We start from the raw sequence: 19,641 nt of genomic DNA, 5'->3' as shown, positions 1-19,641 counted from the left end.
TTGCTCTTATTCCACAGTTCTTGTATCAAATGGTATTGTTATTTTCTTGAGACTTTTTTGCTTTGAGGCTTATTTTAAGTATATAAACTAAATTCTTTGTCTGCATTATCTCCCAAAGCATTAGCAGCTTTGGTAGTTTAGTCATTCTTCCATATACAGTAGTACCTCTAGATACGAGCTGCTCCACATGCGAGTATTCCAAGATACGAGCCACGAGGGGAGAGAAATTTCTGTTCCAGACCCGAGCTCAAATTCGGGATACAAGTCGAGCGTCCACTAGGTGGCGCAAGAATCCTTGCTTCTGGTTATCTCGGAGGGGAAAAACAAAGTCTAAAGCCATTTGTTCCAGATACAAGTTGTTCGACATACAAGCTCCCTTCTGGAACGAATTAAACTCGTATCTAGAGGTACTACTGTAGTATGAAGCATTGGCTCTTTTTCCTGCTGTTTGTCAATTAGGGTCACATTCGGTAGCATTGTTCTCCATCCTCATTTGGATAAGGTATTGACTTTTCCCTCTCCTAATTAATTAATTAAGATAAATAAATTTCTGAAAAGGCTAGTATCACAATTATGCATTAGAGGGGGCGTCACTCTTTTTTCCCTATTGTTCACTGAAACAGATTTCTACCAGTTTGCATATCTGGGCTATAAAAAAATCAAGTAGGACAACTAAAGTTAGATAGGAGAAAAGTGACAGAGAAGACTCTTTGCTGCCATCTACTGGTCATCAGACATTTTGCAAGCCAAACATGATTAACACACATGCCTGTTCACAGTGAAGGTCTACCAAAATTTTTACTGCCACCCTGTGGGCGTGGCTTATGCAGGACACCCTGCATTTTCTTTCAACATCTTTCAGTGCAAATCTGGTACTACGGGGTGGAGCTCCATTTTTGCTACCCCACTGCATTCACCCCCATCCATGCAGTAGCCCACTCCTGCCTGTACATCACATATGAATACACCCTAGTTGCAACTCTGGAACATAACTAACATCAAAGCCATATTTATTTATTTATTTATTTATTTATTTATTTATTTATTTATTTATTTATTTATTTATTTATTTATTTATTTATTTATTTATTTATTTATTTATTTATTTATTTATTTATTTATTTATTTATTTATTTATTTATTTATTTATTTATTTATTTATTTATTTATTTATTTATTTATTTATTTATTTATTCATTCATTCATTCATTCATTCATTCATTCATTCATTCTGTCTGTCTGTCTGTCTGTCTGTCTGTCTGTCTGTCTGTCTGTTTATTTATTTATTTATTTATTTATTTATTTATTATTTAGATTTGCATGCCGCCCCTCTCAGCAGACTCGGGGACTTTTTATTCATCTGGAGCTTTTCTGAGAAGAAAGAAAGCATGGTAGATGAGTGAAATGAAATGACTCTACCTATTGGGTCATTTATTAGGCAAAAGAGTTTTGCTTAGGAAAGACCTATCTTCTCTTTCATAGGTTTCATTCTTCATGAGATTCATTCTTCCATTATATTCATACGGTTTCACTCTTTGAGAAAGAAGCAAGACTGAAAGTAATTATGCATATACTGTATTGGGAAAATGAGAGAAAACCAAAGGGGAACCACAAGTGAGCAGCAATTTAAACTTATTTGTATAAAGAAATGCACAGAAGCGTATGAAATCTAAACTTATTTGTTTGCTGTCCATCTCACTCTCAAGTGACTCTGGAAAGCTATTATCCTACATCAATGTTTCCCAACCTTGACAACTTGAAGATATCTGGATTTCAACTACCAGAATCCCCCAGCCAGCATTCGCTGGCTGATATCTTCAAGTTGCCAAGGTTGGGAAACACTGCCCTACATCACTAACTTTACTTCCTTGCTGAGGATTTCAGTGGTTGCATTCTGATGTTTAATTTGTCTTAATTTGATCTGATGCCAAACATATTTTTTTTTTGCAACATAAATCAAATCAACATAAATCAAAACATAAAAGATGTTCTCATCATGAAGCATCTCCCAGGATCTAAAATCCAGAAAGTGAAGTGACTTGAAGCCAAAGAACCCTGGATTGATAGGTAGTGATGGGTGAACCCAACGGTGTTCAGGTTTGGAGATTTCGGGCGAACTTCACGCAAAGTTCAGGCGAATCCAAACCCGAACTCCAAACACTCCGTGACATCAAAGCTCCACCCCCAGAATCCCATCGTTTTTTATTTTTACGTATTTTTTATTTTTATTTATTTTTATTTTTATGAAAAAGGACGCCGCAGTGGTGCCACAAGCAAAGGGAGGTCCTTTCACATAAAAATAAAAAAAATTATATTTACGTGAAAGGATGCCCCAGCCGCACCGCAAGCAAAAGGAGCTGGGGAATCCCACGAAGGGATTCCAGGGGTGGAGCTTTGACGTCACGTATACTGGCAGGTTGCTAAGCACACCAAGGTGATCACTTCCTGGATTCCATTCTCCCTCCATTATTCTAGTGCCGCCACCAGAATCCAGGAAGTGATCACCTTGGCGTACTTAGCAACCTGCCAGTATATGTGATGTCAAAGCTCCACCCCTGGAATCCCTTCGTAGGATTCCCCAGCTCCTTTTGTGCCTCCCTCCCAGCCTCCTGACCGACTGACAGCTTCCCAGTGTTTGCCTTCCTCCGCCGCCACTGGCGCCCGGCTCCTCCTCCTCTTCTCAGCAGATGACAGCCAGGCGGCGGCGCTTCACAGTGCTCAGCACAAACGCCAAAACGGAACACGAATTTTTTAAAAAATAGGTTCAGGTTCGGCATGCAGAACACCACAAAGTTCGGTACGAACCCGAACTATGCAAGTTCGGTTTGCCCAACACTATTGATAGGTTAAAGCTCAGCTGAGGTTCAATTTCTAACATTAACAGGAATGTGTTCACTGGAAAAAAAAGTTTAATTTGTACATTTGTAATTGATAACCATATTTATTAAATCTCACCTTTCCACCATAAAGCCATGGTAGTTAGAATGTAGTATAGTATTGCAGGCTAATCCTGCTGACTGCCAGCTGCCAGCAGTTTGGTAGTTCAATTCTCACTGGCTCAGGGTCGACTCTGTCTTCCATTCATAAAATGAGGAGCTAGATTGTTGGAGGCCTTATGCTGACTCTGTAAACTGCTTAGAGAGGGCTGTAAAAGCACCGTGAAGTTGTATATAACTCTAATTCAGTAGTTCTCAACCTGGAAGTCGGGACCCCTTCGTGGGAGGTTGAATGATCGTTTCACAGGGGTCGCCTAAGACCCTGGGAAAAGACAAATTTTCCATGGTATTAGGAACTAAAGCTTCTATTCTTGGAACCTATTTTTACAATCCAACCAATCAGGCATTTACAGTGGGGGTGTCCCTCTGACCTTCCTGCCAATCAGCTTAAAGCTCTGTTAGAAGAATTGGCGCTAGAGATATGGTTGGGGATGACCACAACATGAGGAACTTTATTAAGGGGTCACGGCATTAGAAAGGTTGAGAACCACTGGTGCTATTAATAATAATAATATTTACAAATCTACATACAAATCTAATTAATAATAATAATAATAATTATTATTATTATTATTATTATTATTATTTATTAGATTTGTATGCCGCCCCTCTCCGCAGACTGTTGTATGGCTATTGCCATACAACAACCTGTAAGCCAACGCTATATAAATGCACATTAATAATAAAAAGCACAGTGAAATTGTAGCAAAAATAGAACATGAAACCTTTATACAAACTAAAAACTGTCTCCAAATCTACCTGAAAACCCAAATGAAAGAGATGCTTCTCGATACCCTTCCTAAAATCAGAGAGGGAGACCAGATACAATGAACAGCACTTCAGTTGGTGTTGAGTGGAAACCACAATCCTTCGGCTCCACTGCTGACCAGCAAGAGCTTTATGACCCACCCACGTGTTTTCTTTGTTGCAGGAAGGAGATTGATGGGGAATAAGTGGTGCTGAAAGCACAGGATCTGACTGAGTAAAACATCACTGAAAGCAATATATACACACACATTAATTTTAAGCGGAGATGCATTCTTCTAGCATGTGGAACACTGGTTACCACATGATAAGAAGCCGTTTGCTGAACTGCATGATTAATTGGTAGACAAGCTGAACAGGGTATTTATGTACATTTCCATATGGCACACTGCAATTAATCAATGGCATGCCACAGGATTTGGAGAGTAGATCACGGTTTAGTTCCCTTCAGTCTGCCCCCCTCCCCAAAAAACCCCTATGTCCTTCCAAGCAGCATATCAATGATATATAAATTGGAATAGGACAGAAAAGGGAGGATATTCTGAAGATTTTTTTTAAAAAAAAGAGCCCCATTTTAGTTCAAGGTAGTTTTAATTATCTTCAGTATTAGATAGTTGTGGTGGCACAGTGGTTAAAATGCAGTATTGCAGACTGACTCTGCTCACTGCCAGCAGTTTGTCCCTGGCTGGTTCAAGTTTGACTTGGCTTTCAATTCTTCTGAGATGGGTAAAGTGAGGACCCAGATTGTTGGGGGCAATATGCTGATTCTACTCAGAAACGGCTCCGAGAGGGGTGTAAAGCATAACGAAGCAGTCTAAGTGCTACATCGCCTTAAACACGACCTAAACATAGCCCATAAAATCATCTGCTACAATGTCCTTCCTGTCAATGACTATTTCAGCTTCGACCACAACAACACACAAGCACACAAACTGCTCCAAACTTGACTGCATGAAATACGACTTTAGTAACCGAGTAGTTAATGCATGGAATTCATTACCAGACTCGGTTGTATCATCACCTAATCCCCAAAACATAAGTGCACCAGTGTGCCTTCCATTTCCTGTCCTAATGTTTCTCTCTTACTAGTATCATTTATATAAACACTGTTATATCTTTGTATACTACCCAGGGGTGGACTGCTCCCCGGACAGGGGGGAATGCAGAGGGGTAGTAAAAATGAAGTTCCAGCCCAAAGCCCCCAATTTGCACTGAAAGATGTTGAAGGAAAATGCAGGGCGTCCTGCATAAGCCATGCCCACAGTGTGGTAGTAAAAATTTTGGTAGCCCTTCACTGATACTACCAATACGTACTTGACAAAACAAACTAACTAACTACCTAACTAACTACCTAACTAACTAACTAACTAACTAACTAACTAACTAATTAACAAACAAATATTGCTATTGCTATTTCCAGCTGTTCTGTGATATTACCATGTTTCTCTGAAAATAAGATTCTGTCTTATATTTTTTTGAACCTTGAAATAAGCACTTAGCCTTATTGCCATGCACTCAAAAGCACTTGTCCTTATTGATTGCCATGCTTATTATCAGGGTATGTCTTATTTTGGAGGAAACAGGGTACATGCACAATTATTAATGATAAAATAACCAAAGGTCTTTGTATATTAAACATTACCTCTAAGTTAGAGTTCCAATGAATTCTTTTTGACTGATTTAGGAGGTGAGGAAGTAGTTTCTTTCAATTTTTTTCATTTGTCTTCCCAGATGCTTGCTCTTCAGTGGTACTCTGAAGAAACACCAATCCATAAGGATGCTAGGTGAAGAAAAACAACAACCCCACTATTCATTTTGTCATCTACTGGTAGATTTTCACAAGCAAACTGACCTTTCCTTCCCCTGAGGCTAGGTTTTCTTAATGCCCTGGAAAGCAGGACTTTTTCTTCTCCTGTTTGATCGCTGAATAAAGAAGGCAGCTGTAGGAATCCGCTGCTGTTGAAAGACATATATTTGAGCATGGCCTGTGAATTGTTGCAAAGGTGTTTTGATCAATCATTGATGTTCAATAATTTGTCTGTTTGTCTTATTAATCAGTGATGAAATCTGGGTCTTAATGGATGATCCTAGAATGGCAGGAACATCAGAATATTCAATATAGACATGCTTTGTAGATTTGCTTTGTTCTACAGTACTTGTTTAGAAGACAACTCAGTCATTCTGTTTTGTTTTTTCCAAATAAAATCTCACTTGAATCAGACTTGCCCCAAGTGATTCCATATAGTCCTTATAGCTTTCTTGGCTACAGTATGAACTCTGGTTGACAGTGTTTTCTTCCTACCTTGGTGGTGACTTCCCTGTCTAATCTACAGTCCTGGGATTCCCCTTCAAATCTAACTCTGATTAGCTTTTTGATATCAGCTAACATCAGCTAACTGCTGCCATCTGTTGCATCAGTGGAAAAAATGTGCATTGTTTTCACTAGCAGGTGCTGCTGCTAACAGCAGAGCTATCCAGAAAAGAAATCAGACTGTTGGAGAAAATAGACCTTTAATGGCTATCAGAAATATTCCCTTAGCTTCCGTAATATCATTTAAATTTTAGATCTTTGAAACAAAAGACAAATAGAACAGTGTTGTTGCAACACAGACCTAGAAAACCTAGAAATGCTTACTTTTTAAATTAAAATATTCATTATTCCTTAATTTCCTATCTCTTTGTATTTGCAACTTAAATAAATTTGCCGCTTCTTACTTAATGTGTTTCTACAAGGATATGTTTTCACTATTCCAGAGTTTATCTCTTAAAAGCACTTATTTTCATACTTCATGTAGGAGATGCCATCCATCGTTTTGGCTGAGTAGTGAATTGAGGGCTACAAATAGATACCTGATCTGTAGCCTCAAGAAGTTGCTTTGATAATATTCTAAGCCTGGATCCAATGGATCCAATGAGCCGGGGTGGCACAGCAGATAGAGAGTTGTACTGCAGGACACTAAAGCTGACTGCTAGATCTGCAGGTCAACGGTTCAAATCTCATTTATTCATGTAATCTAAAAATTAAACATCACCACTATACGGTCTGAAGTTAATGATGATATGAGCCGGGGTGGCACAGTGGGTAGAGTGTAGTACTGCAGGCCACTAAAGCTGACTGCTAGATCTGCAGGTCAGCCGTTCAAATCTCATCACCGGCTCAAGGTTGACTCAGCCTTCCATCCTTTTGAAGTGGGTAAAATGAGGATCCAGATTGTGGGGGCAATATGCTGGCTCTGTTAAAAAGTGCTATTGCTAACATGTTGTAAGCAAAATGAATGAATGAATGAATGAACGAACGAACGAACGAACGAACAAACAAACAAACAAACAAACAAAAAACCTATATAATACTTCAGGGGAAAATGGTATGATAATAAAGTAAAGTCCTTTCTGGGTTAAGTTTCTAGTAATAAACAGTTTTCTTAGAAACCAGGAGACTTTTTAGTCTTGCCTTGCTTGTTGATTTTCAGCAAATCATTGCATTTAAAAAGAAGGCTTTAGCAATTTATGTCTCGAAAACTGCATAGACTTATCCCTGTGGTTAACAGGAATCAAGGTAGACTTAATGGACCATTACTTAACTAATTCACTCCAATGTCTAGAGAAAATTATCCACTTATCCTATATTTATGTATACACCAATTTCCCTGCTAACAAATCTTGTATCTGTTTCAGTACCAAAGAAAGATCATGGCTTGAAGACAGGGAGAGCTGTAATCTTAGGCAGAATAAGGCAATCATTTCAAGAAGTAGATGCTGAAGACTCCCAAATTATTCTCTTGAACAATGTTGTTCTGTCCTGTGCAATACACCTATGTTGACCCATATGTTTAATTGTACATTGCCCAGAGTTATTCTATGAATAAGATGGGTGACCTTCAAACTTGATATATAAATAAATGGCCAGTTTGTCCCATGACAGTGTGTTAAAAGACCCATTTGAGGCTTTGTGGTGTAGCAATGCTGTAAATCAGTCTTTTGATATTATCAACTAGGCCCTGGGATGGAAGAAAGACACTTTGTGTTGTGATTCAGTCTGAGGCTCCTCAGGGAACAGCTGGAACTCTGCCGGCTCCATGCTCAGAGGGGGAGGACGAGGAACAGGACGAGGAGGAGGACCAGGCAGACGGGGAAGAGGAATATCAGGACGAGGAGGAGGGAGAACAGCCTGAGACCCCCAGGGGGGAGCTCTCCCCAGTGAGTAGCCTGGAATCATTAGATGAGAACGCACAAGCCATCATAGATATGAGGCAGAGAAGGGCAGCACAACGAAGGGGACAATTAGCCAGGTATTTCCATCCCTAATAGGCAACAGCTGGGTTTGGGTGTGGTTCTCCTCAGAAAGGTTGAAAAGACAGACCCGCCCTTCCTGTATTGTGGAGAGTTATCTTTTGGGAGTCCTGTGACCTTGCTTCGATCCTTGGCATCTCTGATTCTGGCTTGTGGCCTCGAAGGCTGAAAACTTGGGGGAGGCGTGGGTTTTATTATCTACAGTGGTGTGTGTGCCAGCAAGAAGCCTGTTGTATTGTCTGGCTGTCGTGACTCTTCTGTGAAGCTTCATAGCATTCCAGTTTGTAAGAACAGTTTTTGTTATCTGTGTTTGTTTTCAAAGATATAATATGACTTTGCTTTTTATCAGCGTGTCTGGTTACTCTTTTTAGTTGGTGTTGGCATCTGGGGGAACTCAGACAGAACACTTTGGTGGCCTCCTTGATCTCTGTGTTCAAACAACTCATTAAAACATTTAAGAAAATGGAGAAATAGAATTGAAGACAGATCTTCAAGACCTACTTAACAGTTATGTTCAGGGGTTGGATGCAAAAATTTCAGCAAGGAGTTCGGTGTTGGCTCCAGAGGCTTTCTTTGAACCTCCGGGAGGGTGAAAATGGCTTCCCCAGGCTCCAGAAGCCCTCTGGAGGCTGGAAATTTTCAGTAGACCCATTTTCTACTCTCATCAGCCTCCACGCATACCCTGCACTTACCTGCATCCAAAACAGGCCACATAGGGACTCCTGGGAGGGGCAGAGTGGGGTGGGCAGGGCCAGCCAGGAATATGAACCCCCAACAGCCCATGCTTGGTTGTGTCACTAATTGGTAATCTTCCTTTTGCTGCCTTGACTCAACAATCCTAAAAGTGTCTCCTTTGACATCATCAACAACAGAACTTTACTTTGTGGCTACTTTTTTCAATACATTCATTCCCCCTTCCCCCCCCCCCCCCCAAGGGTATTATTACCATATGTAAGACTTTATTTTAACTTTTTTATTACCAGGTTGAAAATGGGGCAGAGGGAAAGAGAGAAGAATACACTGTACTTGGATTAACACATCTTGAAAAAAGTGATGCAATCACATGCAAGATTACCCAGTGCCCACCTTTATTCCTTCACAAATGTCAAATGAATTCTTTGTCTGACCCAGGAGGGTATCAAGGTTTAACCGGAACCTATTGGGGAATGTTAATCTGTTTATACTGCAGTACTGTGTCTCAAGGTGGTCACTTGGTGCAGATTAAAAGGTTGGGACAATCACACTCTTGTTTCAAGGCGAGCGGACAAAGAAGCTTTATGGTAGATGGACAAAAATCTCTGCTTATTTCAACGGGGCTGATAGGGGGAAAGCTCAGCTTTACATACCAGCACAAAAAGCTTTGTTGCTTGTAGATTGTTTGTTTATGTAAATTGAAAATAGTGCATTTATTATGCAAGAGAAAGGCTAAGTGACAGGAGAGCTACTGATTGGCTGGCTTTTTTGTAAGGAACGCTCGGACAAACCCAAGACAAATCTATTCCCTAATTTGGTTACAACAACAACTTGAAGGGAAGGGAAGCTTGCTGATTCTTCAACAATTCTTTATTCAATAAACACACACAAACCTATACAGAACAATTTGTTTGAATATTGCAATAATTACAGGATTTTTAATTGTCATTGGATACAAACCTGCAAGAAAGCAACTGGACATTACTGTAATCATGACAGAAGATATCCAAGCGCCGACCAGTATTAATGGAAACATGTCTTCTGAAAAACCTCAGCTCCAGGTCATTGATATTATTGATCAACTAGCTAATTCTTCTGAGATACGTCAGTATGAAATTACAGAGATTAATCCCGGCTCTCCCTTTATAGAAGAAAATCAAGAAGGTGCCAAACATTTGGCAGAGAATACGGCACACCAGATTTCAAATGCTACAAAAGAACTTCAAGGTAAAGTGACATTGGCAAAATTGTTCTTTCTAGTAGCTTTAGAGGGGGGGGGGATGAATTTGTCTTTTGTTTTATTGCATCACATTTCAGTAGCATAATTTTTAACAAATGTTAAATTTTTTAAGATTTGAAAAAATAATAACCCAAGGTTTCAAAGGATATTAAAAAAATCTTCTGAGCTTTTAAAAAGAATGTAAATAAACAAATACATTCCTGATTTTAAATAAGATCTAGATAAAATTACGTACTTTTAATTCTTATTTATTTCAAATTGAAGAAATGTAATCTTCTGTACTACATGTTCTTGTTGAAAGTAGCCTGATGTAAAAGAGTTGTATTTTGGCTGAATTTTGCCCCAGGCTGATAATTTTAATTGACTTTACTTAATTGCAAATTCAGTTTACTTAGAGTCCCAGCTGAATTGTATGGTGAGGGATTCATAACTGCAAGTTATAATCATCAAGCTTTGTTTTTAGGGAAATATCACTTTTATACTTTATATCTTTTCAAGGAAAGCCAGAAGGAAAAAGTGAAGAAAAAAATTGTCTCATTTACCAGGAATCTAGAGTCTGTGAAGAAAAATCCAGAGATGGTGAGAAGTACACTTAGTTTTTGGAAGTAAAGAAACGTTATGGATATTGTGACTTGCATCATGATCTAATTTGAGTTTTAGACAGTGGGTTCAAATTTATTTTAATAGGTTACTTAACATGTTTACCATGCTTCAGATTTAAATTAATTATAACTATGCTCCATCAAAGTATGAGGACTTTACTATAGTCTTAATTTTGCTGTCTAACAGCATCTCTAAAGCCAATATTATTTCAAGGGCTCTTTTCAGTGGCCAAGCAGAACTGAATATATGGGGTTAGTAATTCAACACATTTGAATGGATCCAGGTTGAGAAAGGCTTCTTACAGAAATAGATTAGTAGTCTACATTTTTTCTCTCCTTGGTTAGGGGCCAGTCATGGACTTAGTGGAAATAGCTGCCATAGAGATATGAGAGAGTGGCAGAATCAAACAGTCATGGGAACAGTTAATTCTTGCCTGTTGTTGCAGTTTTGGTTAAGGTGATCTGCAAAAGCCATGATTAACCTTGGAAGGGAATATCTTGAATGAGAAAATGCTTATCAGGAGAGCGTTGAAGATGAAATAGTTAAAAACCAGATGATTGACCACTTGTTTATTGAAGCCCATGCCCATTGCTTTCCTGAATTTAAGGAATATTTGGTTCATTTATACAGAAAGGAATACACCAAAGAATAGGAAACAGGAGAGCTCCGTTTATTTTATCAACTTCTATCCAGTCCCAAATGAACCAATAAATGTTGGCTGGAAAATTCTAGCTAGCTTGCGACAGCATTTTTGAGCTGACTCACTATAAGGCAGCAATGGCAAGAAGCAAGAGGCCAAGCCAAACCCATCACTTTCCGGGGTAGCATTATGTACAAATCCAAGGTCTGTCTTGATAACTCTGCAGATTGGTACATCTCCCCCCCCCCCATTGATCTCTATGCATTTTTATTTGGCTTAAAGTAAGGATCAAGCCCATTAGAGGAAGGCAAGGAAGTAAAAATCATACAGACTTTGACGATACATTTTAATGGAAGACTTACGAGCTGAGAGTATAAAATTTTGGAAATTGTGATAGGACTCTCCAACCCTCATGGATTATAATGTGAGATCACGAAGATGGAATCTCTTTGAAAGTTCAGCTCTTTTCTTTCTGTGTGTTTTCTGCAACCTGAGCTGCCTTTTATTAAATATTCCACTAACCAACTCTGCCATCTATTGATGGTTTATGTCTAGAGATAGTCCTGGTTTATTTTCAAGCTCTTTATAATCTCTCTGTTAAGGGAAGATAGCCACATCAAATACAAAGCTGAAACTAGCGGGATACTGGCATTAAGTATCTTCCCTGTTCTGTTTATCCCAAAGTGATTGCAGTTGATTTTACAATAAGGGTTTTTTAGTTGTTTTAGTATTGGATTTCCATGCTGTTTTTTATTACTGTTGTTAGCCGCCCCGAATCTACGGAGAGGGGCAGCATACAAATCCAATAAATAAATAAATAAATGAATGAATGAATGAATGAATGAATGAATGAACGAACGAACGAACGAACGAACGAACGAACAAACAAACAAACAAACAAACAAATAGTTCTTTCTAAACATGGAGATTTTCAAAATTATCAGGTGTATGCTAACTCCTGGCATATCTTCTACTGAATAGAAATGTTTCATGCTAATTCTTCCCCATGGGTTTTAAAGCACAAGGCTAGTGCAAATCCCATTTTGCAAATCAGGTTGAATTAACTTTGTTCAGCGAAGGCTTTGGCTTGCACGGGGCTTGCTAAGTGTCTGATCTCACAGCCTTCACACTGCATCAGTGCCCATGATTCACCTTTCACATGACTAAGCTTGGCAAACCATTCCAATCATTTAGAGCCACTTTAACTGCCTGTCAGAAGCCATACTTATCCAGCGTCCCAAAGGGGCACAAGAAGACTGTCTTGCAGTGCTGGCATATATACATCAAACCTTTACGAAGTGGCTTTGGGTGAACACCCCTAGAAAAAGTTTCCACTTATTTATCTTCAGACTTATATTTTTGTGGGAATCACACAAAATGTTAGTGCTTTCTGGTTTGGGAATCAGGGAATAAAACATGAAACTTTTTTCAGATTTCTAAGAAAATCTCCTATTGATTTCCTTCCTCTTCACTTCACTCGTACAAAAGAATCAAACAAAAAATAATGAGAAAGTGGAGATAAAAAGCTTAGGTAACTGCATGAATCTCTAAATACTCTGAATAATGCCAGGACAAAAAGATATAGATATTTATGTAGCATTTTATATTGACTGATCAATTATATGTACAAGCTATCAAACCCAGCCACCCCCAATTATGAGGCCCACTTTTAAATACAGTACACACAAAGCTACATGACTACAATGTTAAAGTTTTTCCATGTTGCTTGGAAAATTTGACAGGGTGGTTGAGAAAATGAGATCAATTTATGTTACTGATAAAGTACCGATTATACCATAATAGATGTCCTTAATTACCTCTGAGAAATCATTGTCCTTATTATGGCCCACTTAGTTTTTTAGGTATGTTTCTTAATATTTCTTTGGTGTTAAAAGTCCCCTTCCTCCGAGTCTTTGAGAATTAACATTTCTGAATAGATTGATGGCGGGGTGGGTTCTAACTTAACTCACCATCAGTTCGCTTCCTCCCACGCCACATCTCTGTGCGAGCATGCGCAGTACCGGAAACCAAGCTTCTGCATATGTGAGGATGCAACAAACAACTTCTGCCGTGTGCAGAAGCCAAAAACAAAATGGCGCTGCCTATGGCACCATTAGAGCCAGTTTGAGGGTGTGTCCAACCGACGATTGCTCCCAGTTTGGCGAGTGGGTGGAAATTCCCGCTTCCAGTTCTAAAGAAACAGTTCGAACCAGGAACAGCCCACCTCTGACTGATGGCAATGATGGCTGCTGGTTGTCTCTAGCTCACAGGTGTCAAACTCACATTGTCATGGTGGCATCACATGACGTATTGGGACCTTTCCCCCCCTTTGTTAAACCAGGTGTGGCCGTGGGCAAGGAGTTTGATATCTCTGTTCTAGATTATAAACACAGATGAACCCAAAGGCATAGCGCAGGACATTGGCTCCAATTTTAGAGATACATGTTTACAACTATGGAATTTGTCCATTCCTAACCTGGTTTGAAACTAACCAGACTTAATTAGGAGACCTTCAGAAGTATTAAATTTAGGTTCTCATCATCCCCACTGACATTAATACTAATTATATTTGTTAGAAATAATGGAAGTTGAGTCTAGGACATCTAGAGGACATCAGGTTGAGGAAAGGTTCCCAAATCCACCATGTATTACAATGAAACTATTTGAAAATAATAAGAGAAAGATTTGGAATACTGCTGCCTTGGTGATAGCGTAAGGCAGACAGAGGCAGATTAGCACAATGCTTTAAAGCATAGGTAGAAAAGAGATTGTCACATTATGTCCAAAGGGCAAGGCAAATAGTTTGAGAAAGAAGCATGTCTCTAATTCAGAGATGCCATCATTAAGGAAGGAAAGGAATCCCTGAATGGGCTGTTAGATATGAACTCTAATACAATTAGTCCCCAAATTTATGCTGTTAAGTGAGAATTTGTTAAGTGAGTTTTGTCTCATTTTATGACCTTTCTTGCCACAGTTGTTAAGTGAATCGCTGTACTTGTTAAATTAGTAACCTGGTTGTTAGGTGAACCTGGCTTTCCCACTTTCTTTGCTTGTCAGAAGGTTGCCAAAAGGGATCACATGACCCTGGGACACTGCAACGGTCATAAGTATGGACCAGTTGCCAAGCATCTGAATTTTGATCACATGGCCACGGGGATACAGCAAAGGTCATAACTCTGAAAAACGGTCATAAGTCACTTCTTTTTCAGTACCATTGTATCTTTGAACAGTCACTAAATGAACTGTTGTAAGTCAAGGACTACCCGTATAGAATCCACAAACAATGACTAATCTAAAAGACAAAACTTTAGCGGAGATGCAAGACGTAAAATTAATCAAGGATCGGATTGTCTCCAACAGATGTTGGGAAACGTAAGGCTAGTCCAGCAATTCAGTAGTACAGTACAGTAGAGCCAGTTTTAGTGTGTCGATTAAGATGCTGGATTAAGATTGGAGAAACCATGTTCTAGTTCAGCCTTAGGGATGAAAGTCAGATGGGTGATCCTTGGCCAATCATTCCTTCTCAGTCCTAGGAAGAAGACAAGGGTGAGCCCCTTCTGAAAATGCTGCCTAGATAACCACATGGACTTGTCCAGTCGAAGTCTACTGAAGAGGTTTTTTTTAAAGCTACACCAAAACTTAATAATATGAGTAAATGGTGATCCTGAAATCCCTTACTAGGAGGGAGCCTTAGTAAACTTATGGGTTGAGGCAGGCAAGCTTAAACTGCCTTGCTTGTTAGCATACTTTGAAAAGTGTTCAGAAACTTCAGATCGTGCAGAATGCAGCTGCGAGAGCAATCATGGGCTTCCCTAAATATGCCCATGTCACACCAACACTCCGCAGTCTGCATTGGTTGCGGATCAGTTTCCGGTCACAATTCAAAGTGTTGGTTATGACCTATAAAGCCCTTCATGGCACCGGGCCAGATTATCTCCGGGACCGCCTTCTACCGCACGAATCCCAGTGACCAGTTGGGTCCCACAGTGGGCCTTCTCCAGGTCCCGTCGACTAAACAATGTCGTTTGACGGGGCCCAGGGGAAGAGCCTTCTCTGTGGAGGCCCCAACCCTCTGGAACCAACTCTCCCCAGAGATTAGAATAGCCCCCACCCTCCTTGCCTTTCGTAAGCTCCTTAAAACCCACCTCTGCCGTCAGGCACGGGGGAACTGAGATATTCTTTCCCCCTAGGCTTCTACAATTTATGCATGGTATGTCTGTATGTATGATTGGTTTTATAACAAGGGTTTTTAACTGTTTTAATATTGGATTGGTACATGCTGTTTTTATCACTGTTGTTAGCCGCCCCGAGTCTACGGAGAGGGGCGGCATACAAATCCAATAAATAAATGAAATAAATAAATAAATACTGCTATATTATGAGTGTTGTTATTTGTTACAGGAGTCCACAAGGAAACTGCTACTTTAAGTACTAAAGAATGTCAGGGGGAAGAAAATGTCCCATCCAAGCTTCAGGATGAAAACATCCATAACTCTGCAGAAAGAAAGGAGGAGCAAGGAAAGATACAGTTGAACGAGACCAGAGATCAAATTAAAGAAGAAACACCATTAAAAGACAACGAGAGCCTAATGGAAGAAGACTTGGAAGGCGAAGACGATGAATTTCAACAGGAAAACAGTGTGGCTTCCCATAAAAAAGGACAAGAAAACAATAACATCCAAGGCCTTCCTACCAGTCCCAGCTGTGTCTCTCAGACTGAGGAATATGATGACCAACCAGGGCCCCTGAAAAAAAATGATATCTCTCGGCACAGTTATTCTCGTTATAACACAATATCTTATCGAAAGATCCGGAAAGGAAACACTAAACAGAGAATTGATGAATTTGAGTCCATGATGCATTCTTAAACTGAGGCAGAGAATCAAATAGGTTTGCTAGGATTCTTCCCTTCCGTCTATATCCACTCCAGATGTTTTTCCATCTACAATATCAAGTTATTGTAAAGTCTTTGGTGGCTTCAATCCAACTAAATGTAGTAGTCCTGACTAATGGTGTAACATGATGTTCCCTAGCCACATTGACCATATGATGGTTTACTTCTAAATAAATATACCGTATGCGTAAGATCAGGATGCATAATTGCAATCCTACACACACTTAACTGGAAGAAGTGCTACTCAATGTAATGTAACTTACGATGACAAGTACAGTAGTACCTCTAGATACGAGCTGCTCCACATGCGAGTATTCCAAGTTACGAGCCACGAGGGGAGAAATTTCTGTTCCAGACCCGAGCTCAAATTCGGGATACGAGCCGAGTGTCCACTAGGTGGCGCAAGAATCCTTGCTTCTGGTTATCTCGGAGGGGAAAAACAAAGTCTAAAGTCATTTGTTCGACATACAAGCTCCCTTCTGGAATGAATTAAACTCGTATCTAGAGGTACTACTGTATGTATCTACACATCTTGCAACGAGCTTGTGGTCTAATTTCAGGCCTACTGATTTCAGTGGACTTAGATGCAACTGATTGTAGCTGGATCGGGGCCCAGTATGCATTGTTTGATTATAGATTTAAACAATGTAACTACTTCTATTTTAAAATGACAGTTTTAGGGTTTAAGTCAATAGTGTGATCAATTTACTCTAATTTGATTTTAAAGATACATTTCAAACAAAATGGTTCTGTCCATTTTGGTACATCATTATAATTTGTTTTGTTTTAACAAGGGGTATATTTTTTGCTGGTTTTTTTATAGCTCTATCCTGCATACGTTCTCATCAGCATTTCATGTCAGTCTTAATAAATCACATATACTAACTCAGCCCAGTAGCATCTTTCTAAGAGAGTGACCCACTTCACACTTATTTGGCAGCTGCTTTCAAAATATAACTCATCGGGGTTCTATCAACTCCAGATCTATACACATGTACCATCAAGTACAATGGTTTTGAGGGCAGGACAAGAGGCAATGGATGTAAACTAATCAAGGAGAGAAACAACCATGAAATCATATTTGAAGAACTTGGAGCACCTTACATGGTAAATACAGATGACCATGAAATGGCTTTACTAAGATAACCAAGCAAGTATATGTGCATAACAGCTATGTCTCTATTCCCACCGCCTGAGAAATGAAGGGAAATTATGAATGCTAGTTTTCATGTTTATCTTCTGAAGGTATTCAACAGATTGACTGAGTTAACAGATCATAAGCCACCATATGGTTAGTTTTTGATTTAGCAAAATGGATGTATCTCTCATTCAATTCCCAAGGATTAAAATATCATGATTTAATGTGATCTGTGAACTGATTTCTTAACATTTACACAGTCATGGTGGAAGGAATGGGGAAAGTATTGTGCAGTTATTGTGTTGGTTGTTTTATAAAGTTTTTAGTAGGACATGTTACTTTAGTGACTCTTTTTATAAATTGGTACAATGAAGCTACCAAATCTAGTGTGCAAAAACCCAGACGACCACTAGATGGCAACATATAGTTATTCAGATAATCCTTGCTTACCAACAACAGTTTGTTTAGTGAATCTGTCTATCTATCAATCAAATTTAATTATTTGTTTGTTGGTTTGCCACCCATCTGACAGTTCAGGCCTATGACCATGAACAAATAGTAACTATGATCAGTCTTCAAAGTTATGGCTGTTGCAGTGATCCTGTAGTTGTGTGAGCAAAATTAAGACGTTTGTTCCCATGCTGGGCTACAATAAAGGCAGGAAGACACTTGTGAGCAGATCAGGAAATTGTTTATTAAAATAGAGCTGCAATCCACAAGTATACAAAGATGAGTTCGCCATTGCTCCCCATATCTCCTATACATTTCTAATTCAAAAGTTTAGGCCAATAATTAACAATGACAGTACAAGGCATTGGCCAATCAATTAAGATTTCTTAGCAAGGAAAGACCCCTTATGTGCAGTTTCTTATTGTAATATATATTATCATTATATATTCTTATTATATATTTTGTTTATTATTGTAAACAAAATATTCCAACACTTTGATAGTAGGTCTCTGAATATAATCAAACTGTTGGAAGTGGGCAGTCAGCCTGAAATATTGCCTTCTAATCACTGCATTACCATGGCTCTCACCTTATTTGTGTACACCATGTTGCAGCTATTCGATCTCAAAATGATTGAAAGTGACTAGGACTTCACACTCCAGAAAGGGTCGCAGATAGAAGACTGGGCATAGCTGAGCAACAGCACTACTGTTCATAGCTTTCAGCTGCCAAGGTCCTGCTTACTTTGTGAGATTCAACAAACTGCAACTTTCTGTTCCCGGAATTCTTTTCAACATGTTTTGTTCTGCTTACAGACTGAAAGTTTCCTTAGTCATTTAAAGCACAATCAAAGGACAACAATCTATGCTAGTTGATTTCATTGAGCACTGCATCAGGGTGCTGTTTGACCTTGGAGGGCCAGGTGAGCATGGCCAGCTCAATGTCACTTGATGGCCTAGTTCAGCTCTCTGCTTTGAGCCCCACCAAGCTCCGTTTTCGGCTGCAACAGCCTCCTGCAGCCCTCTGCCAGCAAAAAACAGAGCTCAGAGTTGGGTGGGTATGAGACCATTTTCACCGGCAGAGGCACTGCAGGCCAATATGTCACTGTTCCCAGGGTGGCCCCTGGGCCAGATCTAAACACCCCACAGTACAGATCTGGCTCAGAGGCCTTGAGTTTGACACCCTGGTTTACACCAACTCATTTTCCACAGAAAAAGATGCTCAAAGTCCAACTTAAGAAGGGTGCTGTTAGTAGAATGGGCAGCTAACACAAATCTGGACGCAACCTTTGATTCTGTGATGAATTGTTGAAATTATATCTAAATTTGTTAAATGTTAAATTATATCTAAATTTGCAATTGGATGAATCACATGCATTCAAATCTGTTGATCAGCATTAGGCTTGTTTCTTTTTGGTGTTATGTACATGATCCACAATGGGGTTGCACATATTGGCTTCCCATCCTGAATCTATCATATAAATCAGAGGTGTCAAACTCGATTTCATTGAGACCCCTATCACGGTTGTTTGACCATGGTGGGACGGGTATCTGTAGCCAGGGTGAATGTGGCCAGCTTGATTTCAGCCATCAATGTTACGTATCCGCCCACACAAGGAAGTGCCTGGAGACAAGCCGGAACGGGAGAGAACGGCTCCCTCCTATTGGTTATGTCCAGCGGGGTGTGACAGCCGGGAGCGGGAAGTTTTAGGGTAATCTGATTGGTCCTTACCTCAGTAAGCTGCCGATATATAAGGAATTGTTGTTGATGTATTCTCGGGTCCTTACTGGTGTTAAATAAAGAGTTGATTCCGACTGACTGGTGCCTGACTCTTCAATCAAGGCTCTGTTTTCAGCCGCAACAGCCTCCTGCAGCTCTCTGCTAGTGCAAACAGAGCACGGGGAGACCACACACAGCCCTCCTGAGCTCTTT

General features: G+C 39.7%; 1 protein-coding gene across 1 annotated transcript; it reads left to right on the top strand.

Annotated features, from left to right (window-relative positions):
* Positions 1–9,559: 9,559 nt before the first annotated feature.
* ERMN (ermin) lies at positions 9,560–16,358 on the top strand. Its single transcript, XM_070737149.1, has 3 exons — positions 9,560–9,971; positions 10,483–10,563; positions 15,629–16,358. The coding sequence occupies exons 1-3, from the start codon at positions 9,737–9,739 to the stop codon at positions 16,093–16,095; spliced, it is 783 nt and encodes a 260-aa protein (XP_070593250.1). The 5' UTR covers positions 9,560–9,736; the 3' UTR covers positions 16,096–16,358.
* The last annotated feature ends 3,283 nt before the right edge of the window (positions 16,359–19,641 follow it).

This window comes from Erythrolamprus reginae, chromosome 1 (assembly GCF_031021105.1).
Source record: "Erythrolamprus reginae isolate rEryReg1 chromosome 1, rEryReg1.hap1, whole genome shotgun sequence".
In the NCBI taxonomy this organism is placed as follows: Eukaryota; Metazoa; Chordata; class Lepidosauria; order Squamata; family Dipsadidae; genus Erythrolamprus; species Erythrolamprus reginae.
The sequence above is the reverse complement of the archived record's forward strand: the minus strand, read 5'-3'. Positions and strand labels throughout refer to the sequence as shown.